Raw genomic sequence first — 25,769 nt, 5'->3', positions numbered from 1 at the left:
CCGGGCATTGTTTAGAGTCTTGGTTTAACAATATGTGACCAAAAAAGGCCACCATGTGCACCAGGGTGGGTTTGGACTGTCTCGATGGTACTAACAGTTCTGTTTCTCATTTTTTGCCAACAGAGGTCCTTTCAGAAGACGATGAGCCAGCCGGCTCACCACCTAGAGGTGCTCTCCAAGTGGAGGAGAGGCTTGCGAGGGAACGCGGCAGGCTGAGGCGCGTCTCCATCTTAACTGGCGTTGGAGAAAGGATCCTCGAGCACTGCCAGGAGGAGTCCAGGCGTGCCGCTGCCGCAGACCAAGCGATGCTCTCCCTCGTGGCCCAGGAGGGGAAAAAATTGCGGGCAATCCTTAGGGAGTCAAACCAATCCCTACGCGAAAGCGTGGAGGAGGTGAGACTGATAAGGAGACTGATGGAGAGGGCGGTCGTGGTAATGGAGACGGCCAACCCTCCTCAGATTACCGTACACGTCCCCCCCCCCCACACCTACACCACCACCTCCAGCACCCACCCCACCGACCCCGTCTCAGAATGCCTCGACCCAAACTAGAAGGAGGACTGTCCTCGGGAAGAGAATCATAAAACCCGCGGACAAGTTCTCCCCCTCCTAGTTTGGGCCAGTTTGTCTCTTTAACTTTATCTGTGTTTGCTGTTGTTTGTTAAATAAAGTTTATATTTTTGACTCTGTCTCTGTGTACCCTCTCTAGTGATTGTGTCTATTCTGGTACTGTTGTGTGGGGCGGAGGTTGGAGGGGTGTTAGTTAAAGGTGTTTTAGGAGTGTGGGGTGAAAGGTGTGCGAGTGTAAGGAGTCACACTGGAGTCTTTTTCAGAAAATTTGCAACAACATTTTATTTTAAAAAACAGTTCAACAGGGGAAAAAAATTAGGGAATGTAACTTGGACCCCCCCCCACCACCACCACCCTCCAGGAAAGCCAACTTTTTAATAACAAATTTATATATTTAACAGGGATAGAAAATTAGGGAATGTAACTTGGACCCCCCACACACACACCCCACCCCAAAACACAAACAGAAAACAAAACTCAGGTCCCACTGCTCCCCTCACCAGCCCCTTCTATCTCCCTCACTCTCCTGCACAACCGTCCCATGGTTCCCCTGACTTTGCGGCGGAAGAGGTCTTCGTCCTCCTTCTTCTTAACTGTGTGGGGAGGGAGAAAAAGTACACATTAGTGCCAAACATATTTTCCAATCTGGAGTTTACATGGATACACTGTTTAGTGGCCTTAGCCACAGTGTGAGAAGAGTTGGGCAGTGGGGAACATAACCTACGTTCTTCCGCCTCCCTCTGCTGCCTTTGCCGCTCCATCTCCCCTTTTAGGTCTGCCACTTCAGCCTCTAAGGAAGTCACCCTGGCCTCCATGGCACGCAGCCTTGCCTCCATAGTTTCTGCTATAGAAATCAAATAAAGAATTTAATCACACTTCAAATGGAAGCATCACAGCAGGCTCCCTTATGGCTCCATGGGGGTACACACACATGGGTCTCCCTCAAAGACATAAAACTCTCACCTGCAGCCTGTCCTGAGGTGGAAGGTCCCTCTTCCTCCCCTTCCTCACGCTCAGGTGCTTTTGCTAGCTTGGATGGTGATTGTGTAGCTGGGCAAAGAAAAAGAGAAATCATAAGTAAAAGCACACAAACCAGAGATGAAACACAGCTGATGGCCACACCACAATCAGAGTCAAAGCGCATTACCAAAGTGGTTCTACAGTACTGGTGGGCTAAGTCAGAGGGGGTTGACAGCATCTTAATACTTTCTCGAATTTCATTGGGGACAGTAGGGGAAAGAGGCAGCTAGTCATTCCATGCATGTTTAAGGGTAAAACACAACGAGGGCAGCACTCACCCATATGCCTCCTCATTTCCAGGGGGGGCTTCCCAGCCTTCTCCCATATCTTGACCATCTGGTCGTGGAAGACCGTTTTCCCACTTGGCTGCGGGACCCCCCCCCCCACACACTGTTCTAGACTGTTCAGTAAGTCCAGCTTCACCCTCTTAAATTTTGTCCGGACCTGCTCCCAGGTCCGGACGTAGCCCCTCTCCCTCAGCTTTGATGCCAACACCAGGTAAGCACCCTTGGTGTGGCAGTGGGTGCTGGCCATAAGGCGGCCAACACTTTTTGATTGGAGAACAAGCTCCAGAAGTGCCTCAGCCTCGGAAGGAGCCCTTCCGTGCCAGAAGGAGCCCTTCCGTGGCTTCGGCATATTCGGAATGACGGTTAGGGAACGAACATGCGTTGCTCCGAACGACCACCCCTATTTTAAATGTATCAAATCTGCCCACCAATGAAATTATTCCTTGGAACATAAGTGGATTGATCCTCCGGTTTGACAGGGGTCGCCAATACTTCCTGGCTACCCGCCTCCCCAAACTTTCCCTGTTCAGCGCTTCCGTATTGTCAATTTCAGCGGGGAGTTAGCATTTAGGGCTGTCAAAGTGCCTTTGGACCAGGGAATCCCCGTTTTTTTGCTGGCTAACTAGACAAACCACACAAGACAAGGTTAAACAAAGAACATAAAACTTTATTCAACACCAGAGTAGAGAAAACAATCAAACACGCCTCCTGTTTCTGTAGATGTGGGTGGCTATAGCGTCCCGAACCTTGCACCCCTCCGCATAGATCCTTTTTTTCCTTGCTTCAGGGATGTCTCGTGTGTCCTCAAGGACTACAGGAGCAGGTTCATCCACAGGGAAGGGGATGTTATGTCCCTTGTCCTCGCAGATGTTGTGCAAAATGACACATGCGATGATCAGCGGAGTCACGTTGTCTATATGCACATGGAGTCGAGACATCAAGCAACGGAACCGTGACTTCAAACGTCCAAAGGCACGCTCCACTACATTCCTTGCCCGGGAGTGACTGAGGTTGTAGTGGCTCTGCACGTCTGTCCTTGGCCGCTTATAGGGAGTCATGAGCCAGCGGCGTAATGGGTAGGCTCCGTCCCCGAGCACCAACGCCGGCACACGCACGCCCTCAATGGTGGCGGTGGGGTTTCCTGGAACAAAGACCCCTTCGTCCATGGCTTTCCTGAGGTTAGATTCCCTGAAAACAAGGGCATCATGCCTCCTGCCACTCCACCCCACCTCGGCATCGATAAACCGTCCGGAGAAGTCCACAGTTCCTTGCAGGAGAACAGAACAAAAGTCCTTCCTGTTCCCGTACTCCTTTATGCTTCCCCCGGGTGCACGGATAGGGATGTGGCTTCCATCGACGGCCGCAAAACAATGCGGGAATCCAAGCCTGGCAAACCCGTCCATACTCTGGAATAAGGGGAAAAAAACATGGCATGTTAGTGTGGGGTGCATCGCGTGTTCGTTGCTCACCTGTCAAACAAGAAAAAAAAATTTAAAGGGAAAAGGGCATAGAATGACACTCACCGCTCCAAGCCGGTCTCCGAGGCACACCACTTTGCTGAACAATTCCGCCTCCATGGCTAGGCAGAACTCCCTAAGGATATCGCCAACCGTTGTGACTCCGAGTCCGAATTGCTGGGCTACTGTCCGGAAGTACTGAGGGGTGGCCAAGTACCACAATGCGGCTGCCACCCTTTTTTCCACTGGCACGGGGCGCCGCATGCCAGTGACTTGCCTTTCCATGCGGCCACGTAGAGCCTCCACGAGTTCAAAAAATGTTCCCCTGGACATTCTAAAGTTGGCAATCCAGTGGTCATCATCCCAGCGAGACCACACAAAATTTCCCCACCAGTCAGAGGATCTTTCGTCCACCCAGAACTGTCTGGGGAACCGGACCTCTGCCAGAGCTTGCCAGTGCTTCTTTGCCGCCATGGTTGCCCGTAGAGAACGTCTTCTACTGGTGGTCATCGTTCCGGCAATACGTTCTCGGTAGTCCTCGATAGCAGCCCTCCTATGCCGCACGGTGGTATGGATACGCTGGACTATCGCAAGCATCTGAGCCAACAATTGATAAATAATCCTCTCCATTGCAACGTTAACCTGTGCTGCGGGCAGTAGGCTAGCTACGCAAACAAAGAGTGAGGCCGACCACGTATCTGCCTAGGTGCATATAAGCAGGTAACCTGTGGGCGTGTACTGTGGGCGGGGATTAACCTATCAAAGATATCAATGCATCAACCTCTGGTTCATAGAAAACAATAGAAAACCCTTTCCAACGGCGCCAATGATTTAACGATGATGCGTTGCTACGGGGTTTCCTGGGTTTTTAAAAAAAAAATGGGAACCCCACCAATTTCGGCTTTAGGGTCGAGGTCAAAGGTGTGCCTGCAGTTTGATTGACGGGCACGGGAGGCCAGAAGCGCTAAAAAGGGACCTCCTCTGTAGCGATAAGACGGAGACCGGAAGCCTGTGGGTTACGAAAGTGACGAGAAGTGAAAGTGCTAAATTCCGCAAAAACCGCAGCTGTGCGTTACGGGCACAGCTAGTTACATTTCGCTAGTCAAAGTAGCGATTTCGCAAACCGCAACCAAATAACCACTTTGAGCTCTGTGCGAAATGGCCCTAAGTGTCCTATCCTTTCATCAAACACAACTGATACCTTTCTGCTCCAGATTCTTGGACTCACTGCCTAAATTGAATCACTCAGCTCTGGTAAGGAATTCTCTCAAGAATGTGTCTATCCCAATCCCAGATAATCCAGCTCCTGTCCTGGTAAAATGGGCCAGTTAGACAAATAGGGAAATCTGGATTGGCCAGGATTTTTCTTTCCTTAAAAAAAGAGGTTTAGAAAATACCCTTCTATCTTCCCACCCACTCACCCACACACACACACACACACTTTCAATCAAACTTGTCCCGGCAGCTATGAAAAATCCCCAGCTCCTTACTTAGGGATGCCAGTCTCCAGGTGGGGCCTGGGGATCTCCTAGAATTCCAGCTCACATCCAGACTACAGAGATCTGTTCTCTTGGAGGAAATGGCTGCTTTGGAGCGTGGACTCTACAGGCTCCATCCCCAAATCTCCAGGAGTTTCCCAACCTGGACCTGGCTACCAGGGGGAACTTGGCAACCCACTGCCTGTTGGAGAAGGACTCTTTGATTTCATGAATAGACAGAGCTTAAAGTTTGAACTACCCACTTCCAGCCTCAGAAGGGCACCTGGAGAGCTGCCTATTTGCATGGAAGAAAAGGTAGGCAAGTGCTTTCTCCTCCCCTCCATTAGCTGTTTGTTTCCGAGCAGAGGTTTCCCAGGCCTGTGTACAGCTCTGCAGTGGTTTCAGCCTCTGCATGGGAATCTGCCAGTTGCAATCAGTGCCTGCTGTTCACAATGTATTCCATACGTCCAGTTGCAGGGCATGTTTGGTAGAGAGTATAAAATTGTGTGTACTTAGATTGTGTCAGGGTGGGTGGAAATGCAGTACTGAGGAATTTTGTATTCTTGCCTAACCTTGTTGGATAAAACATCTGCAGTACTTTTAGGTTGACTTATCTGTTTAAATGTTGTATATCTCATAAACAGGCTGGAGACAATATTCCTCCCACGCACACACACATGCACACAGCCATATTTGAGGACATTTTAACCCAGGAATTCCTCAACCCTCCTTCTTGTGTTTATCCAGGAACTAAGTAGCCATCTTTGTGTAGTGGTTAAGAGCAGCAGCCTCTGATCTGGAGATGCGGATTTGATTCCCCCCTCCTCCTCCACGTGCAGGCAACTGGGTGACCTTGGGCCAGTCACAATCCTGTTAGAGCTGTTCTCCCAGAGCTGATTTGAGACTCCTTAGACTCATAGAATCATAGAGTTGGAAGTGGCCTCCAGGGCCGTCTAGTCCAACCCCCTCCAAATTGCAGAAAATTCACAACTACAGATAGTAAAAAGTGGGGTATAAAAACCAACACTACGTCTAACTCCCCACTACATCGAGAAGAGCCTCTTGTGGTGCACAGTGGTAAGGCAGCAGACATGCAGTCTGAAAGCTCTGCCCATGAGGCTGGGAGTTCATTCCCAGCAGCCGGCTCAAGGTTGATTCAGCCTTCCATCCTTCCGAGGTCGGTAAAATGAGGACCCAGCTTGCTGGGGGGTAAACGGTAATGACTGGGGAAGGCACTGGCAAACCACCCCGTATTGAGTCTGCCATGAAAACGCTAGAGGGTGTCACCCCAAGGGTCAGACATGACTCGGTGCTTGCACAGGGGATACCTTTACCTTACATCTAACTACATATTACCTTTCTTACTTTCTTTGGTCCTTTCAGTACAGACAACTATAGTGCACAGGAAAAGGGGGTTCCCAACTTGAAATTGCCCTGAAAGCGCTACAACGAAGCGCTTTTTGGGGATCGGTTTCAGGAGTGTTGCAGATTGTCAACAACGTTGTGCATAACAGCAAAACTGTAGCGATTTCAATTAGTAACCATTGTGCTATTTTGGATGAATGCGGAACGGCTCCCACTGTTCATGATTGTATATACATTGTTTTTCCCCCGCAGGGGAGGCAGCGCTGGAATGGGACACGCTGTGTGGCAAGCGGGTGTCCCGAGAGGGGCTGGGAGCATTGGAGGCGCTGCTGGAGCGGCTGATGGCCCAGTGTGGGCACCTGCAAGAGGAACGGCAACAGGGGCAGCACCCCCCCCCCCTCCCGGCCAAGCTGCTCACCCTGCCGAGACCCCTGTGAAAGGGTCATTCGATAACTAGAAATCTCCTGGAATTACAGCTGATCTCCAAGCAGTAGAGGTCAGTTCACCTAGAGAAAGTGGCTGTTTTGGAAGGTGGACTGTATGGCCTCCTACCCCACTGAAGGCCCACCTTTACCCAAACCCTGCCCTTCTCATGCTCCACTTCCAACATCTCCAGGAATTTCCCCACACAGAATTGGCAACCCTACCTGGGACTGAGGTAAAGGAGAGTGAGAACTCCTTGGAACTAATTCCCACTTTCAGAGAACACCCCAAGCTCCTTTCTCATGAATTCAGCAACTGAATACAGAATGCAAATGAGAAATTAATTCCCCGTAACCATTGGGCCCCATCTCTTTTTATAACCCCACCCCAACAGAATGCCTAATGCAGATTTATAGTGCACTCTTCAAGGATCACTGAACAGTAAATACATTTGGTTTTATTTGAGACTTCCAGTTTTCTGATGGGGGTGGGGGATAGGTCTCTTCCCAGACTATAAAGCTTATTGATGCAAAATAATCATCAGAGACTGGAGGAGCAGAAGGCATTAGGTCTTGCAAATAAACTAGAATCTGGCATCTTGTGTTTAAATTCTTCTGCTTCAATATTATGACCCTAAAGTCAGTCACAGAATATCCTTGAACACTGAAATAGTCCTGCAGCAATTCCATGTGTTGTGGCTTTTAATCTCTTATCACCATCTTTCAGCACTTGTAACCAATCTGGAACAATATCCTACTGCCTGCAGCTTAATTCTGGTGTGGGAAAGTGCCACCAAGTTGCATTGAACTTGTGCTGATCCTGTAGGCTTTTCAAGGCATGGTGATGTGAACTAAGGTGGTTTGAGGATTGTCAAATAAGGGTGTCTTAGCAATCTGTGAGGTTCTGTTAATTACTCCCAATGAACAGACTTCATTGAAGAAAAATCTCTTTATTGGAAAAGTGGTGAATCATGGAGCTCTTATAAGACTAACAATCTTACCTCTCTACCCCTTATCTATCTTCCACCCAACAGTTCTGGAGTGAAGGCATTTTCCTGACCACATGGCCAGGAAAGATGCTGATGCCGGCAGAGTCCAAAAAGCAGTGGGGAAGATGGCAACTTCAAATACACCGTCCCTACACAAAACCCGGGAGTGGCTAGCTACATTCGTACCTATGCTAATCAATTAACAACGGATCAAATGTTCACACAGGATGAAAGATTGCGGTGATATGCAGATGGGACAGGAAACAACCTGCAGCAAAGCAGGTCAAGCGATACAAGCAACACCAAGTAAAAGTATAAAATGTGGGTCAAAATGTCAAACATGATGACTGAATCGTGAGTGTCACTAACTGCCTGAATGTCGCTTTTATGTCCCTTGCTAGTTCTAATGCCTTGTTTTTAATACTGATCATGCTGTTCATGTTTGAAATTAATTTTCAGGGTTTTTTTTACTTTGTGAGACCTCTCCGGTGATTAAATTAAACACACAATACATGTTGTGTGTGTGTTATAGATTTTTTACATTTTATAAGAAACTTGGTACAAGGAAAGAGAAAATGTAACAAAAGTCATCCCAGGTTTGACAAGCACATCCCAGGACAGGGAAGCAACGCCAAAACTGGAATTATTCATTGTTGCTGAAATGGCAAGCAATGAGACCCTTGAAAATATCCCTACCTTTGTATTTTAGTGTCACCTATCCAGTGGGTGTGCGCAGGGCAGTGAACATTAAAAATTCAAATACAGTTAAAACCCATCCATGTTCCACTGTCCCTTGGGTTGTCACGGTTTCTATTGAGAGTAACAGCACATTCACTCAAAGGAGGGGAAATGTTTGTTATTCAGCAGTCCTTATGCTGGACAAATGACGGTTCAGAGCCCAGGCTGACCCTCTGCCACACGACTCTGTTCATGTGTGCTGCTAGCTGCCTCCTAGACTAGGGCCCGTTGGTGTGCTCCCTGTGTTCAAGGCCTGAATACCCAATCAGAGGTTGCTCACTTTATGCTTCTCCAGCCTGCCGGAGGTAGCAGTTCAGCTATCGATTACATGAAGGAATGAAGAACATTCTGAAGCAAAACACAGTGTAAACGGCTCAGTGCCAGAACTGGAGGAGATGGGCCTATGGCTGGGAAAGAGGGTTGCCAAGTGCCAGGTGACAAGTGCAAATTTCCTGCTATTACAGTTGATTTCCAGATGACCAAGATCAGTTCCCCCGGAGAAAATGGCTGCTATAGAGGATGGACTCTACAGCATTATAGCCTTCTGAGGTCTCTTCCCTCCCCGGATTTCACCCTCCCCAGGCTCCAGCACCTAAAACTCCAGGTATTTCCCATCTCAGAGCTAGCAACTCTACCTGAGGGAGAGAAAGCCCACTCTATCAGATCCCAGAAGAATAATGTCAACCCTGGTTGGGAAACTGATTATTATTATCATCACCATCATCATTGAATAATAATAACGTGCCCCTCTCCGAATGCTCAGGGTGGGAAACAACATTAATAACAAACAATAATAATTCAATTTAAACATTAAAACAAATTAAACAAAATCAATAATTCCAAAGCTGCCTCTTGGGGTCATACAGGCCATCTAGTCCAACCCCTGGCTCAATGCAGGATCAGCTCAAGCATCCAGGATAAGTGTCTGTCCAGACGCTACTTATTTATTTATGATATTTCTATGTCAGTCTCCCTTCTGGCTCAGGATGATTTACATATAACAAAGAGGAAGTACATCCTTATCCATTGTTGTTCCTCTATATATTTCTGAAACAGCCTTGGGGGTGGAATGTGTCTGGCTGTCCAAGTTGGAATAGGGCCAATCAGGGTGCAGTCAGCCTTGTGCTGATTGGTCCTGCCCCTGCAGCTCCCGCCCTCCGTCCCTGGACTCTAGCCTCTTTGCTCACAGACACCTCAGTGCCTGGAGCCAGCAGCAAGTGAGAGGGCACTGGGAAAAGGGTCGTGGCGAAGGGCTAGCTAACGAGGGCCTCCTGGCCTGCTAGGCTGGGCCTGTTAACGAGGGCATCCCGGCCTGCTGACTGCTTGTGCTAAGGAGCTCTGTCTCACCCTGCTAACGAGCTTCCCAGCCCCCGCTTGCTCCACTTGATTTGGCTGCGAGCTGCAGCCCAAAGCCACTTTAAGCTGCCTGGCCAGGGGAGGGGAACCTTTCAGGGCCTGTTCTTAGGAACGGGCTTTGAATCTAGTATAACAAGAGGTACAACACAATTCATAAATGTGAGAAAACAATAGTAACAGTGATTTTAACTGGTGATAACTGTGTGTATAACATCTAGTAATTTGCTAACTATGCAACGGTGATTCCATGGGTAGACCAGTATGGGATTCAGTTTATAGATAAGGGATTTTTGGGGGGCCCATTAGATGCCGATATTTTGGTCGGCTTCAACCAAATGCCTGGCAGAGGAGCTCCATTTTGCAGGATCTGCAGAGCTGTGGAAGTTCAGGCAGGGTCCTGATCTCTTCCAGGAGCTTGTACCGCCAGGTGGGGGCCAGGACAGAGAAAGCTCTGGCTCTAGCTGAGGTTCGCTGTGCTTCTTTGGGACCAGGGATTAGAAGCCAGTTGGAGGTGGCGGAGCATAGAGCTCTTTGGGAGGTGTAGGTAGTGAGGCAGCCTCTCAGGTACACTGGGCCCAGACCGCGTATGGCCTTAAAGATAATTATCAAAACTTTAAGCCTGATCTGGAATTCGACTGGCAACCAGTGTAGTTGTTGGAGCGCAGGCCAAATGTGGGACCTCCTTGGTGTTCCTATGAGGACACTGGCTGCTGCATTCTAGCCCAGCTGTAGTTTCTGGATCAAGGATAAGGGTAGGCCTGCGTAGAGTGAGTTGCATAAGTCCAGTATAGAGGTGACTGTCATATGGATCACTTTGGCTAGGTGTTCCAGAGCCAAATAGGGCACTGGTAGTTTGGCTTGGCGTAGGTGGTAGAATACCAGCCGTGCTACTCTTGTGACCTGCGCCTCCATAGTGAGAGAGGCATCAAGAATCATGCCCAGGTTCCTGGCCAAGTGAGCCACTGTTAGCTGTACCCTGACCAGGACAGGAAATTGTGCCTCCTTGCTTGGACCCTCCCTGCCTAGCCATAGGACAGCTGTCTTTGAAGGATTTAGTTTCAGACGACTCTGCTTGAGCCATCTCATCAATACTTCCAGGCATCTGGCTAAGGCTTCTGGAGGAGAGTCAGGGTGGTCACCCATCAGGAGGAAGAGCTGGGTGTCATCAGTGTATTGACGACATCCCAGCCCAAACCTCTACACCAGCTGAGCAAGAGGACACATAAAGATAATGCTACCCTCTGTCTGTGACCTTGGAGGAAGGAAGTCAGCCACTGGAGGGCTGTCCCTCGTATCCTGCTGTCAGCGAGCTAGGAGCTCATGGTCAGCTGTGTCAAACTCTGCTTTGAGATCCAATAGCACCAGCAGCGCTGACCCACCTTGGTCCAGCTGATGGCGGACGTTGTACATTAATAAAAACTTATTCTGAAATTGGCCCAGTACTCTGCTTTCTCTGCATATTCGAACTCTGCCAATAGACAAAAAGCTCATTTTGCTCTTGTTTTTGGCTAATGATATCCATTCAGTTGTTGATAAGTGCAAAGCTGTGCCTGACCCACTGCAACCCCATGGACAATGATCCTCCAGGCCGTCCTGTCCTCTACCATTCCCCAGAGTCCATTTAAGTTTGCACCTACTGCTTCTGTCACTACCTCCATTTCTTCCCCATCTATTTGCCAGGAATTGAGAGGGCCGGATGCCATGATCTTGGTTTTCTTGATGTTGTCAGTACAAACAATTTAATTTTGCCAACCATATGTGGGAAATGTTGTTGTTCACAAACATTCATTCATTCATTCATTCATTCATTCATTCATTCATTCATTCATTCATTCATTCATTGTCTTTGTCAAACGTACAGAAAACTCACAACAGGCTTCTTAATGAAAGAAAGCTTTATTGGAAAGTACTATACGCTAGGGACTGAAAAGTCAAATCTGACTAGAGTACAGATTTGCCTCTGCTTATCAATACAATTCTCCCGCTCAAAACTTGACAGTTCCCAAGGGAGGGGAGTCAGAGAAAAGACATATGTGTAAGAAAAACAGGAATACATTCTCACAACCTTGAGGAGGTGACAACAATCCCCAGTTCAGGCGAGAGCCCACAACATGTGATAAGGTTAACAAAACAAACTATTCACTTTTATGGCTAGCAAGGATACAGGGCCTGGAGCAAGCAGGCGCCAAGCAATATAAAACAATATAACTGACATGGAGGAACTCAAGCTAATTTATGACAGAGATTCTACAATCCTGACATCCCTCCACACTAAAAGGACCTCCCCCACCCTAGCCGGCATCCACAGGACGGGGGCAATCAGGGAATGCGCGGTGGAAAGCTCGGAGGAGGCGAGGTGCTTTCACGTTTTCTGCCTCCACCCACTCCTTGTCCCCTGAAGGAAAATCTTTCCAATCTACCAAGTATTGGAGGCGACCCTTATGCACACGAGAGTCTAAGATTTGATTGACTTCGTAGTGAGTATCTTTATCGATGTAGATCGGCACAGGTGTAGATAGCGGGGGGTGCCACACATCCGGAACAGGGGCTCTCCGCAGCAGGCTGGAATGAAAAACCGGATGTACATTCCTATAAGTCTTAGGCAAAGACAGTTCTACAGTCACAGCATTGATAAGTTTCGCAATAGGGAAGGGCCCCACATATTTAGGACCTAATTTCTTGGATTTTTGCTGACAGCGTAGATTCTTTGTGGACAAATAAACAAGGTCCCCCACTTTCCACGCGGGCGCTGGTGCCCGTTTTTTGTCGGCCTGGGTTTTGTAAGCCTCTTTAGCCTCCTTGAGGCTCGAAACAATTTCAGGCCAACCAGCACTGATAGTTGCTGCCCATTTGGTGACTTCAGGAGCCTCGGCCGAAATTAGTTCCCAGGTGGGCGCAGCCACCAAGTCGGTCCCGTAAACCACTTTGAAAGGTGACACGCCCGTGGAGGAATGCGCCCCATTGTTATAGGCAAATTCAGCCAGCGGCAATAAAGCAACCCAGTCATTCTGTTGATGGTTGATAAAACAGCGCAGATATTGTTCCAGAATTTGGTTCACCCTTTCAGTCTGGCCATTGGATTCAGGATGGTAGCCCGATGTCAGGGCTTGTTCCACCCCTAATAGTCTCAGGAGCTCCCGCCAGAACTTGGCAACGAACTGGGGGCCCCGATCCGTGAGCAGGCGCCTCGGGATCCCATGTAGGCGTATTATTTGGGTCACAAACATTGAGGCCAATTTGGCCGCTGAGGGCAGGCCAGCGCAGGGGATAAAATGGGCTTGCTTGGAAAATGCATCCACTACTACCCAGATCACTGTTTTTCCCTGGCTGGGCGGTAAGTCCGTGATAAAGTCCATGGTGACATCGGACCATGGACGGGAGGGGGTGGGCAGAGGCTGCAGCAACCCCCGTTTTTTCCCCACAGCAGGTTTAGAGACCAGGCAAGTGGGGCAACCCTGCACGTACTTCTCCACGTCTGTCCGCAAGGTGGGCCACCAATAATGTCTCCTGACCAGGTGTAGAGTTTTTACAAAACCAAAATGTCCTGCAGTTTTTGCATCGTGGCAAAGTTTCAAAACGTCCCCGCGCGCCGCCGCCGGGACATAAAGACGTTCCCCCTTAAAGAACAGGCCCCCCTTCTCGGTTAATTCGGGGCGGAGGGAACCAAACTCAGAGTCCTGTGACACCTCCTTCTGAACCCACCCTCCCGGGATCGAGTTTCCCTTTTTGGTCTGACTGCGCGTCACTGCGGCCATTCCCAGTTGGGCGGGGGTAAAAACTGTGTCCACCAATGGGTCGCGCTTGCTGTTGTACTGGGGCAAGCGGGATAGAGCGTCCGCCAAAAAGTTCATTTTGCCCGGCAGATGCTTGAGAGAGAAGTTGAAGCGAGAGAAAAACTCCGCCCACCGCATTTGTTTCGCCGAGAGCGAGCGGGGCTGCTTGAGCGCCTGAAGATTTTTATGGTCTGTCCACACTACAAAGGGGACGGCGGACCCTTCTAACCAATGTCTCCAGGTGGCTAAGGCCAATTTTACTGCGGCCGCCTCTTTCTCCCAAATCGCCCAGTTTCTTTCTGCCCCGGAGAATTTTTTAGACAAATAGGCCAACGGGTGTAATTTCCCATCCTTCCCCTCTTGCAGGATCACGGCCCCCATTGCTACATCCGAGGAATCTACTTGCACGGTGAATTGCTTAGCGGGGTCGGCATGGGCCAGCACGGGCTCAGAGGTAAACAGGAGCTTCAGATTCTCAAAAGCTTCCTGACACTGGGGAGACCACTGGAGTGGAGCGCCTGGGCGGCTCGCCGCTTTCCCCCCTTCTTTTGTTTTTAACAAGTCAGTGAGAGGCAGTGCCACTTTGGCGAAATTGGGAATGAAAGTTCTGTAAAAGTTTGCAAATCCTAAGAAACTTTGCAGCTGCCTCCGTGTGCGGGGTGGTTCCCAGGACAGTAAATCCCGCACCTTGCCTGGGTCCATCTCGAGCCCCGCCTGGGAGACCCGGAAGCCCAGAAATTCCACCGCACCCCGGTGAAATTCACACTTTGAAAGTTTAGCAAACAACTGATGTTTCCACAGGCGCCGTACACCTCGCGGACCAATTTGGCATGCTTGCCCACATCCTCAGAATACACCAAAATATCATCAATGTACACCAACACCCCCTGATACAATAAATCATGCATAATTTCATTTATCATGTTCATGAACACGCCCGGAGCGCCGGCGAGGCCGAACGGCATGACGATGTACTCAAATTGGCCCAAGGGGGTGTTAAAAGCCGTCAAATATTCATGCCCTTTTTTTATTCGGACCCGATAGTAGGCTTCCCTCAAGTCCAATTTTGTAAAAATCCGTGCCTTCCCCAAGTGACCCAGCAAGTCCTTAATCAAAGGCAACGGGTAGGCATTGCAAGTAGAAACAGCGTTCAGCCCTCTGTAGTCCGTGCAGAGGCGCAAAGACCCGTCTTTCTTTTCCACGAAAAGGACCGGGGCCGCCAAAGACGAAGTGGCGGGTCTGATGAACCCCCGGGCTAAGTTTTTGTCCAAAAACTCCCTGAGTTCATTCATCTCTCTCGGGTTCATTGAATAAAGTTTGGCTTTTGGGAGGGGCTCCCCTTTCTTTAACTCAATGGCACAGTCAGTTTTACGGTGGGGGGGAAGCTGATTGCACTCAGCTTCAGCGAACACATCTGCAAAGTCTTGATACTCCTGTGGGAGGGTCGCCCCCCCGGCGGAACCCACCGCGGCCACAACTCGGTCGTTTTGGGAGGGCTGGGGCCGTACATGCTGCTTACAATTGGGCGAGGAAAACTTCACTGTCCCCTTTTTCCACTTCACCGTGGGATCATGCTCCCTCAACCAATCCAGCCCCAGGACACACGGGAATACTGAGTGGGGTGCTACCAGGGGTTGAATCTGCTCCCAATGTTTCTCCACGTCCAAATCCATCGGGCGCGTCTTTACGGTAGCCTCCCCCCCCGGAGCGCATTTCCCATCCAGCTGGGTGATGGGTAGGGGTTCACCCAATGGCACCTTGCCCACCCCAAAGTCTCGGCTAGTGCTGGGCTTACTAAAGTCTGGGTACAACCGGAGTCCACAATGCAGCAAACCCCCACTTTCCGCCCGGACTTGGGGTCGGTGAGAGTTGCAGGCAAGAGTATCAGGGGGGAATCACTCACCGCTCGTTTGCCCCTTCCGGAGGCCTGCTGGCGGGGCGCCTTTACAGCAGACCGTCTTCGTTTCCCGACTGCTCCTCCGCTTGATCTTCACCGTCCTGGCCACTGCCCTCCTCCGATTCCTCCACCATCGTTGCGGCACCGGCTGGGACCAGTAGAGACTTGGCACTTTTCTTCGGGACCGTCTTCTTGGCCGGAGAAGCTTTGGGGGGGGTAGCTCCCGTCGCTTTGGCACTCGGCACCGTCTTCGATGGGCATTGTGCGAGGAAGTGGCCAGCCTGACCACAGCCCAAGCACAATCCCTTCTCCATGCGTCGAGTACGCTCGCTCGGTTCCAGTTTCGCCTTTGGCTTGGCTTTCACGGGAGTAGAGGTTTTTGCCCCTGCCTTCCCTGCAATTCCTTGATACTCGGCCGCCCTTTCCAGGCGGCTCTCCATTTCTCCGGCCAGCTGGACCCACCCGGCTACCGTGAGGGGGTCTTCCAGAAGGAGGCACTTGCTGGACAAATCCCCAGAGAGGCCCCCCACGAACGCGTGCACACGTTGGGGCTCGGTCCAGTCCGGCACCGCAGAGGAAAGTTCCTTGAATTCTCTAGCATGTTCGGCCACTGTTAGTTTCCCTTGCTTCAGTGCCTTGAGTTTCTTCTCCGCCGTCTCCTTTTCGAACGGCTCCACGTACATCTGGCGCATGGTTCTCAGGAAGTGGTTGTAATTGCGGATGGCTCTTGGGTTGTAACGGTACAAGTCCATGAACCATTTTGCTGCCTTCCCTTCCAGGGACTCTCCCACAAAACGCACGCGCTCGGCATCATCATGGAAGGTGAACATGATGGAAGGTCCATCATGTAGGCTTGGAGGTGCACCAGGAACGAAGGGAAGGTCGATGGGTCCCCCGAGAATTTAGCCTTGAATTTGTAGGTGCTTCGCATTTCCACTCCCCGGAGATGGGGGGGCAGTCGTCCCTGGCCCCAATCCAACGGGGCCCTTGCTCCTCGGCCCATGCCTCGACCGACTCCTACCGCTGCTTGCGCCGCCGCCGTGGCTCGCGCTGCCGCCGCGGCTCACACCGCCGCCGCCTCTTGCGCCGCCGCTGCTGCCGCCGCTTCTGCTCCGGCCACATCCGCTGCTGCCCCGCCGCAGCCGCTCCCGCCGCCGCTCCAGCGCCTTCGGCCGCACCGGCACCACCTGCGCCATCGAGGTCGCCTTCTTCTTCCTCCCGTCGCGCCCTCGCCAAGGCTGCGGCCTCGGCCTCAGCTGCCGCCTGCATTGCCGCCTCCTCTCGTTCTCGCAGGGTGGGCAGATTCCCCGATCTCCGACCACTGGGTTCGCGGACGCCCCCGTGCACCTCCCGCAGCAGGCGCCGCGTCTCTCGCTGCTCCTCTGGATCCAGCCGGCCCGAGAGGTCCTGTAGCCAATTGGTCACCTTGTCCAACTTGTGCTGCAGATCACGCGTCTCACCGGCGGGCTCCGACCCGTAGCTAGGCATTCCCAGCTGATCCGGCCACTGCTCATCCCCTGTCAGGCGGTCATATTTTGACAAACGCCTGCGCTCGGTGATGTGCCTTTCCAAGAATTCGGCATGCCCAGGAGTCGCTCCTTCCACGGCTCTGATCATGCCCGAACTGTACGGACCCACACCGGCTCCGTCGCTCTGGGAGAGGTCCCAATCCAGGCCCTCTCCCTGCTCCGTATAGGTATTTCCTTCGTCCTGCATGTTGGCAGGCTAAAGGGGGTTGTGAGATTTGACTTAATGTCAAACGTACAGAAAACTCACAACAGGCTTCTTAATGAAAGAAAGCTTTATTGGAAAGTACTATACGCTAGGGACTGAAAAGTCAAATCTGACTAGAGTACAGATTTGCCTCTGCTTATCAATACAATTCTCCCGCTCAAAACTTGACAGTTCCCAAGGGAGGGGAGTCAGAGAAAAGACATATGTGTAAGAAAAACAGGAATACATTCTCATAACCTTGAGGAGGTGACAACAATCCCCAGTTCAGGCGAGAGCCCACAACATGTGATAAGGTTAACAAAACAAACTATTCACTTTTATGGCTAGCAAGGATACAGGGCCTGGAGCAAGCAGGCGCCAAGCAATATAAAACAATATAACTGACATGGAGGAACTCAAGCTAATTTATGACAGAGATTCTACAATCCTGACATCCCTCCACACTAAAAGGACCTCCCCCACCCTAGCCGGCATCCACAGGACGGGGGCAATCAGGGAATGCGTGGTGGAAAGCTCGGAGGAGGCGAGGTGCTTTCACGTTTTCTGCCTCCACCCACTCCTTGTCCCCTGAAGGAAAATCCTTCCAATCTACCAAGTATTGGAGGCGACCCTTATGCACACGAGAGTCTAAGATTTGATTGACTTCGTAGTGAGTATCTTTATCGATGTAGATCGGCACAGGTGTAGATAGCGGGGGGTGCCACACATCCGGAACAGGGGCTCTCCGCAGCAGGCTGGAATGAAAAAACGGATGTACATTCCTATAAGTCTTAGGCAAAGACAGTTCTACAGTCACAGCATTGATAAGTTTCGCAATAGGGAAGGGCCCCACATATTTAGGACCTAATCAGCATGGATTTGTCTCCAACAGGTCATGTCAGACCAAACTGGTTTCCTTTTTTAACCAAGTGACAGGTTTGCTGGATCGTGGAAATACGGTTGATGTCGTTTACTTGGATTTTAGTAAAGCTTTTGATAAGGTTCCCCATGATGTTCTGATGGATAAATTGAAGGACTGCAATCTGGATTTTCAGATAGTTAGGTGGATAGGGAATTGGTTAGAGAACTGCACTCAAAGAGTTGTTGTCAATGGTGTTTCATCAGACTGGATGAAGGTGAGTAGCGGGGTACCTCAGGGCTCAGGGCTCAGCCCGGTACTTTTTAACATATTTATTAATGATCTAGATGAGGGGGTGGAGGGACTATTCATCAAGTTTGCAGATGACACCAAATTGGGAGGACTGGCAAATACTCCAGAAGGGAGAGACAGAGTTCAACGAAATCTGAACACAATGGAAAAATGGGCAAATGAGAACAAGATGCAATTTAATAAAGATAAGTGTAAAGTTCTGCATCTGGGTCAGAAAAATGAAAAGCATGCCTACTGGATGAGGGATACGCTTCTAGGTAACACTGTGTGTGAACGAGATCCTGGGGTACTTGTGGATTGTAAACTAAACATGAGCAGGCAGTGTGATGCAGCGGTAAAAAAGGCAAATGCCATTTTGGGCTGTATCAACAGGGGCATCACATCAGAATCACAAGATGTCATAGTCCCATTGTATACGGCACTGGTCAGACCACACCTGGAGTACTGTGTGCAGTTCTGGAGGCCTCACTTCAAGAAGGACGTAGATAAAATTGAAAGGGTACAGAGGAGAGCAACGAGGATGATCTGGGGCCAAGGGACCAAGCCCTATGAAGATAGGTTGAGGGACTTGGGAATGTTCAGCCTGGAGAAAAGGAGGTTGAGAGGGGACATGATAGCCCTCTTTAAGTATTTGAAAGGTTGTCACTTGGAGGAGGGCAGGATGCTGTTCCCATTGGTGCAGAGGAAAGGACACACAGTAATGGGTTTAAACTACAAGTACAACGATATAGGCTAGATATCAGGAAAAAAAATTTCACAGAGTAGTTCAGCAGTGGAATAGGCTGCCTAAGGAGGTGGTGAACTCCCCCTCACTGGCAGTCTTCAAGCAAAAGTTGGATACACATTTTTCTTGGATGCTTTAGGATGCTTTGGGCTGATCCTGCATTGAGCAGGGGGTTGGACTAGATGGCCTGTATGGCCCCTTCCAACTCCATGATTCTATGATTCTAATTGGAACTCAAAATATGACTGTCTCTATGTTATTTTTGCATGGCAAGTGATATGCATCTTTTAAAAGACCTCATCAAAATGAATAAAACTGGGACTCCTAGTCACATGTATTACAACGCCCTCACTGAGAATCAATTAAAAATAGAGGCTACATTGTATGAAGTTGAGCCTCTCTTTTTTGCACTGATAGCATTGGTGATTTATGTCAGTGAACAAGCTCTTTTTGGAAATGTCTTGCCAATAAACTTTAGGTGACAACATCTGAACACCTTACTTCAACTGTATTTGTTTAAAGATATATGAATGCATTTTCAGTTCTTTTATCTGTATCAGTGAAAGGCCTTTGATCTAATGTCTATGGAGCCCTAATTTTTCTTCTCCTGTTGCAGACACATTTTTAAATGCTTGCTATGTATCTTGTGCCATCAAGCACTGGATGAAAATCAGTTTTGCTGTCCTTTTCTGACTCACACAGATAGGCTTTAATTTGAAGGTATTCTTCCTTTTTAATTCTAGTACTCATCCCTGGATTCTGCAGAGTTACATTAAAGCCAAAAAAGAGTTAGAGTACCTGGGCATATGTAGGATCAGGGGTAAAGTTATCCAGGTAGAGATAAATTTGGAGCCTAATACCTTGTTTATTAAAAAAAAGAAAGAGCAAGAAAATTATTATTCCAAATCAAAAAACAGGAATTTAAGGACACAGGCATTGGAGGGAGAAAAAATAAGAAAAAAATAAAATTGATATTTACATTCAACTTTGTCTCTCCAATGGAATCCAAAATAATTTACAATGTGTTTCTCCTCTCTATTTTATGCTCACAACAACCTTGTGAGGTAGGTCAGACTGAGAGTGGCTAGGATCCAGCAATATACAAGCAGAAACTTAACCAGACTTAGTGCAATTCTGTTTTCGCAAAATCTTGTGCACTACCAAGCATTTTCATGTCTCTACATTATTGTGCCCAGAGACTGGTTGCCCAAAAGACAATGCAGGAGGGGATACAATAAGTCTGACATAGCGTATGCTGTGTTTGTCTTGTATTTCCACTTGCACAAGAGCTCTAGCATTAGCATAAATTTTTGCACTGGACCCAGCCCATTCACTAGTCCAAGATTACCCAACCAGCAATGTTCCATGGCGAGGTAGGGATTCGAACCCAGGTCTCCTAGTATACCACTCTAAACATTGGTGGTGAAAAGTGCTGTCAAGTGATAACTGACTTACAGTGACCCCATAGGGCTTTCAAGGCAAGAAACTTAAGTTACTCACCACTGCCTTCATAACACAACCCTAGTATTCCTTGGAGGCCTCTAATTTAAATACTGGTCCATACAGGTCCAGCCCTGCTTAGCTTTGAGATCTGATGAGATCAGACTAGTCAGGGCTGGATAGCTATTACACATGGCTTTTGTCTGTGCAGATCCCACAGCCTGAATAACCATGCAGTTACCTAAGCTTGTTGCTCCTTGGCATGCAGAAAGTCCCAGGTTCAATCCTCAGCATCTCCAGGTTAAAAGGGCCAGGCTGCAGATGATGCGAAAGACCTTCCTGGAGAGCCACTACCTCAGAGTAGACAATACCGACATTGTGGACCGATGGTCTGATTCAGTAAAAGGCGGCTTCATGTGTGTAGAGGAAGTTTGGGTAACCAATGCAATAAATATAATACCCCAGGCTCCAGCACACTAAATGCTATCCCTCCTTCAAGGTTGGAGTGGACATGGCTCAGTGGCAGATCACCTGCTTCGTGTCAGTTGGCCACTGGCTCCTGCAATTATTTACTTGACCAAAGTCCCAGAACTCCCTGCAGAGACGTGTCCTGACGTTGCCTTGCTCATTCTCACCCTCCCTTTTGCTCCCATACCCTGAGGCCATCTTCTCATCTGGAGGTGTCAACTGTCCTACCTTTTGATGATAAGAACTGTTCTGTGTGAAACTGAATTGTGTACAGAAGGGAGGAATATTGTGCTTCTATAATTGCTCTACATTTTTGCTAGTTTTGTCCTTGGCAGCACAGGAGTTTTGTGAAGCTGTTTGAACTCTCCTGAATAAACTACTAAGTTTCTAGCCAAAACTTTGCCTTCTTTTGAGAGATTTGCCATGGAACATGACTCTTTGCATGAGGAAGGTCCCTGGTCCAGTTCTCAGCACCTCCTGTGACAAGGATCAGGTAGGAAGTGATATGAAAGGCTGCCTCCTGGGACCATGGAGAGCTGCTGCCAGTCCAAGTGGACAATGCTGATTTGGGTGGCCTGATCCACTGGTTCAATATAAGGTAGCTTCATTTGTATAGGTACAAGACTGGAGGGAGACAGCACATGTGTGAAAGTGCAGAATGAGCCTCTGAGTTTGCCGCTTTCTCGACACTGCGTCCAAACCACCCTGGTTAATTCAACAGATGTTGGAAAGGGGAAACGGACACAAAAGGAAACGAGGTGGGAGCCACAATGAAGCAGCCTTCTAATAAAAGGGGCATGTCCTTTGTGTGACTTCAGGAATGGAACTGGCTCTGGTGATACTCTGGTTTGAATTACATCTGCTATAAAAGATGCCAGGGAGTGTGAATGGCAAAGGCAGCTCCAGAGGGAGTTGGCAGAAGAGTGTGCCTTGAAATCCCAGCATGTTCCGATTTTATTCAAGCATCTGATCTTCTGCTGTTCGCACTTCCTCTGGAGATGGAGCTCGCCTGATTTGCAAAGAAATTAGATGGGAAACCATCTCTCGGAACTGGGGCTCTTTCCACACTCCGGAGACCTCCCTGCTGGCAAGCAGGAACTGAATATGTTTGGGAGGTGAAACCGTGTGTGGGGGTGGATGGGAGAAGGAGAGATGGAATATTAATTAACTTCAGATGCTCTCGTTTGAGCTACAGAATTGTCAGGTTGCATTTCAGTGTGTAGCAGAGCAGTCAGTGAAACCCCTCTTATGCATGGTTTGAAACACGGTCTACCGTGCCAAAATTTTTCATTTCTGTGCCAACTCTCACATCCCCTATGAACTATATAGTTTCAGAAACTATGAGGATGTCCAGTGGTGCGCAAGCTTCCACACTGGCTGCAACACAGGGAGCCTGAGCAGGGTAATGCATAAAATTGCCTGGCTACCCGATGTGGCCACCCACCCACAGGGCTGTGCAGATGCAGCAAACAGGCCTCGCATGCCTTTTACACAGGAAGTAGTAAGATGTCAGAGTCATGCTGTTTGCCGCAAGAAAAGCCACCAGCATTCACTGGACCAGGGCAAATTAATGTCAGTCTAAGGAGGATCGTGCATTTCTCTTTCTCAGTATGTTGTTCATCTCGTTCTCCTTCCTTCCTTTTAAAAAATTAAGCCCATCTTCCCCCTGCCCATCTTTTGGCCAAGCAGCGCTATGTGGCCCCAAGAAAATGATGGAGTGAAGAAGAATAGGAAGATGGAAGGAAGAGCTTAACTCTTGTTCCCCTTCAACTCCTGCCAGTCTCAATGGCAGCTAGGATCCGAAAGCAAAAGGAAGCCTAGCCTGGTGAGGGGGACAGCCTTAGTGCAATTTGTGGGGAAGAATCTGTGGATAAGGAAGAGGTTAAGGCCACCCTGCCTGCCAGATCTCCCTTGAAAACATGCTCAGCCACCTGTGAGCTTGGGAGCACTGGGGTACAGAAGGAACATGTAGTCCTGTATGAAGTTCCATAGACAGCCCCCATATTTTACCAGTCTGTTTTCCTAATAGTTTGTGGGGAGTGATTTTTTTCAGGATAACCGTGAAAGTCTTGCCCTTTTCCCAGCACCATGGCTCAGCTCCAGAACTGCCTTCTGCTTTTTAGTATGAAAAAATGTGGCAAGAAACCAAATTCTGAATTTATTCCCTATTGTTCAGGCCAAATGACTACAATACCAGGAATGCCTACAGTAAGTTGGAATGCCTGCCTCCAGGTAAGACCTGGGGATCCCCTGGAATTACAGTTCCTCCCAGAGATCGGTCCCCCTGGAGAAAACGGCTGGTGTGGAAGTGGGCTGCATGTATTGTACCCACTGAGGTCCCCGCCCACCCCACGCCCCATTCTCAGACCTCCAGGGTTTCCCAGCCTAGATCTGGCAAGCCTGCTCCCACTGGTGGCCCCTGGCAATCCGACTTCCCGCATGGTCAGATGACCGGAGGCTTGTACAGCGCCTAGCACACTGGAGCAAAGCAGTAGCTGAAACAAAACCAAACGTTTTTTGTTTTTTTTTAACGGCATTGTATACTTCACTTTCCCCGACCAGTGATAGGTGAAACAGCACATTAGAGAAAAGCAGGCGGATGAAAAAATGGAATAAACAAAGGCAGTATAACATTTCTGGAAACACACGCCTTTTAAAGTTCTGTCCTTGACTATGCACAACACTGGTTGGAAAAGCTGCCATGAGAACAGGACATTTGAAAAAGGTAGATGGGTCCCTCTTGGTAAACACTCGGCGGTGAAGAAAGGATCGATGCTTTCTGCACATGCTCAGAAGCATGCTGCTGGCAACTTGCGGGCTTGAGCCCACCGCTCAAATTAATCTGAGCAACCCCCCCCCCCAAGAAAATATTTTCTCCGCCAAGGTAGCTGGTGGAAAGGAGAGTTGCGCCCCCCTCCTCCCCGCTGCCCGCCTGCGCTGCCCGCCTTTATTCCAGTTCCGTCCCCTTCCCAATGGACTCGAGCCTTTGTGTCGTCCCTCGCCCCTGCTGCGCGGTGAAGCTCTCCCCAAGCCCCCCTGAGCCCGGCCACCCCGCCGCGTCCGCCTAGGGAGCCAGTGGGAGGGTCCGGCTTGGCCAAATGTACAGACCCCCCCCCCGCTCCCTCCGGCTCAGCTGGCGCGGAAGCTGGCGGAGGACCAGGCGGCGGCGGCGACGACCGCGAGGCGGCGCTGCCGAGCCCCCAGCCCCAGGCTTCGCAACTCTGCTCGGCTGCTCCGCGCTGCTCGCCACAAACCCGGGAGTTCGATCGGCAGCCGCCTCCCGACTGCTCGCCACCCTCCCGCCGCCGCCGGGAGCGTCTGGGCCGGCCAGGGGGACCGCCGAGGGGAAGTTTCGGGAAGGGGAAGGGGAAGGGCAGCCGGGGGCGGGCAAGGGGGTGGGCGCCTCTCCCCTCCCCCCCTCCGCTGGCTTCCTGCCAGCCGTCCTCCTCCGGGTCCGCAGCAGGCAGGGCGGGCAAGTTGGGCACCGCTGCCGGGCGCGACTTCGCAAGCTGCCGCCCAAGACTCCTGCGGGCATCTAGCGCGGGCGACCCACGGGTGCCTCTGCGGAAGGAGAGCTGCCTGCGAGACGCGTTCAGAAGAGCTGCCTGGCCAGCCCAAGCCGAACCCGGCGCCGCTTCTGCGTCCACGCCGCCCTGGCCCCCAGCCCAGCCGAGCCCAGCCGCGGGAGGCCATTCTCGGGATCCACTACTGACCGCCAAGAGGGACCGTCCAGCCCAGCTGCTCTGGCCCAGGGTCCTCGGAAAGCCCCCCACAGGGCATGAGAGAGGCTGCCGGCCAATGGGGGCTGTGCTATGTAGTGCCAGGACTGGCTGGTCCTAAGGGGGCACCTTCAGCAGCCCTTAGTGTCCAGGAGAGACCTCCACCCACCCACCCCTTCCTGTGAATGTTGCCAGCCTTGAGTCGGGCATTGGCAAGCCAAGCTTGGTGACCCCCCAGTGGACACTGTCTCCACAAGACCACTTGGGTGAGTCTCCACTGCCAGATCTGGGCTCTGCCCTTTGGCATCAGCAAGAACCCACCTGGCCCGTCCAGTCCGTGTTTCCTCTTCAGGATGTCTGTGGTGCGAAGGAAATTCGGGGACGACTACCAGGCGGTGGTGGGCACCTCGACCCGCCGGAAGCGGCAGCGCTTTGTGGACAAGAACGGGCGCTGCAACGTCCAGCATGGCAACCTGGGCAGCGAGAACAGCCGCTACATCTCCGACCTCTTCACCACGCTGGTGGACCTCAAGTGGCGCTGGAACTTGCTCATCTTCCTCTTGACCTACACTGTGGCTTGGCTGATCATGGCCTCCATGTGGTGGGGGATTGCCTATCTGCGCGGCGACCTGGATATGCACCGTGGCCCAGATCCGGGACACAACCCCTGTGTCGCCAACGTCTACAACTTCCCATCAGCATTCCTCTTCTTCATTGAAACGGAGGCTACCATCGGGTATGGGCACCGCTATATCACGGAGCGATGCCCGGAGGGCATTGCCCTGTTTCTCTTCCAGTCACTGCTGGGGTCTGTGGTGGATGCCTTCCTGATTGGATGCATGTTCATCAAGATGTCTCAACCCAAGAAACGCGCTGAGACCCTCATGTTTAGCCGGGCTGCCGTCATCTCACAGCGGGATGGAAAACTCTGCCTCATGTTCCGGGTGGGCAACCTGCGGAACAGTCATATGGTCTCTGCCCAGATCCGCTGTAAACTCATCAAGGTGAGTAAGAGGGTCCCAGAGGGGAAAGATAATCTCCCGTTCGCACTGAAGAGCATTGCTCTGTGCCGTATCCTAAGAGCTGGGGGGCTGGAAGTGGGGAACCTTGATTCCTGACCTGTCACTGACTTGGGTCCCTGTCTGAGGCCTACTGGTCTCAATTCCCCTATCTGTAAATTGGG

At 50.5% G+C, this 25,769-nt stretch overlaps 1 protein-coding gene and 1 long non-coding RNA gene across 3 annotated transcripts in view; one reads left to right on the top strand and one right to left on the bottom strand.

The window, feature by feature from the left end:
* Positions 1–1,063: 1,063 nt before the first annotated feature.
* Positions 1,064–25,043, bottom strand: LOC143825917 (uncharacterized). The gene is made up of 4 exons (XR_013226993.1): positions 24,908–25,043; positions 1,533–1,619; positions 1,294–1,413; positions 1,064–1,162 (listed from the first exon to the last, which is right to left on the bottom strand). It is a non-coding gene; the product is annotated as an uncharacterized LOC143825917 (long non-coding RNA).
* The window catches only part of LOC143825916 (G protein-activated inward rectifier potassium channel 1-like), a 50,395-nt gene continuing 49,565 nt past the window's right edge, over positions 24,940–25,769 (top strand). For both annotated transcript variants that reach the window (XM_077314347.1, XM_077314349.1), the window contains exon 1: positions 24,940–25,590. In XM_077314347.1, the coding sequence (XP_077170462.1) occupies positions 24,940–25,590 (651 nt within the window). The remainder of the gene's footprint in view (positions 25,591–25,769) is intronic.

Source organism: Paroedura picta, chromosome 16 (genome assembly GCF_049243985.1).
Source record: "Paroedura picta isolate Pp20150507F chromosome 16, Ppicta_v3.0, whole genome shotgun sequence".
In the NCBI taxonomy this organism is placed as follows: Eukaryota; Metazoa; Chordata; class Lepidosauria; order Squamata; family Gekkonidae; genus Paroedura; species Paroedura picta.
Note: the sequence above shows the minus strand (reverse complement) of the source record. Positions and strands in the feature narration are given on the sequence as shown.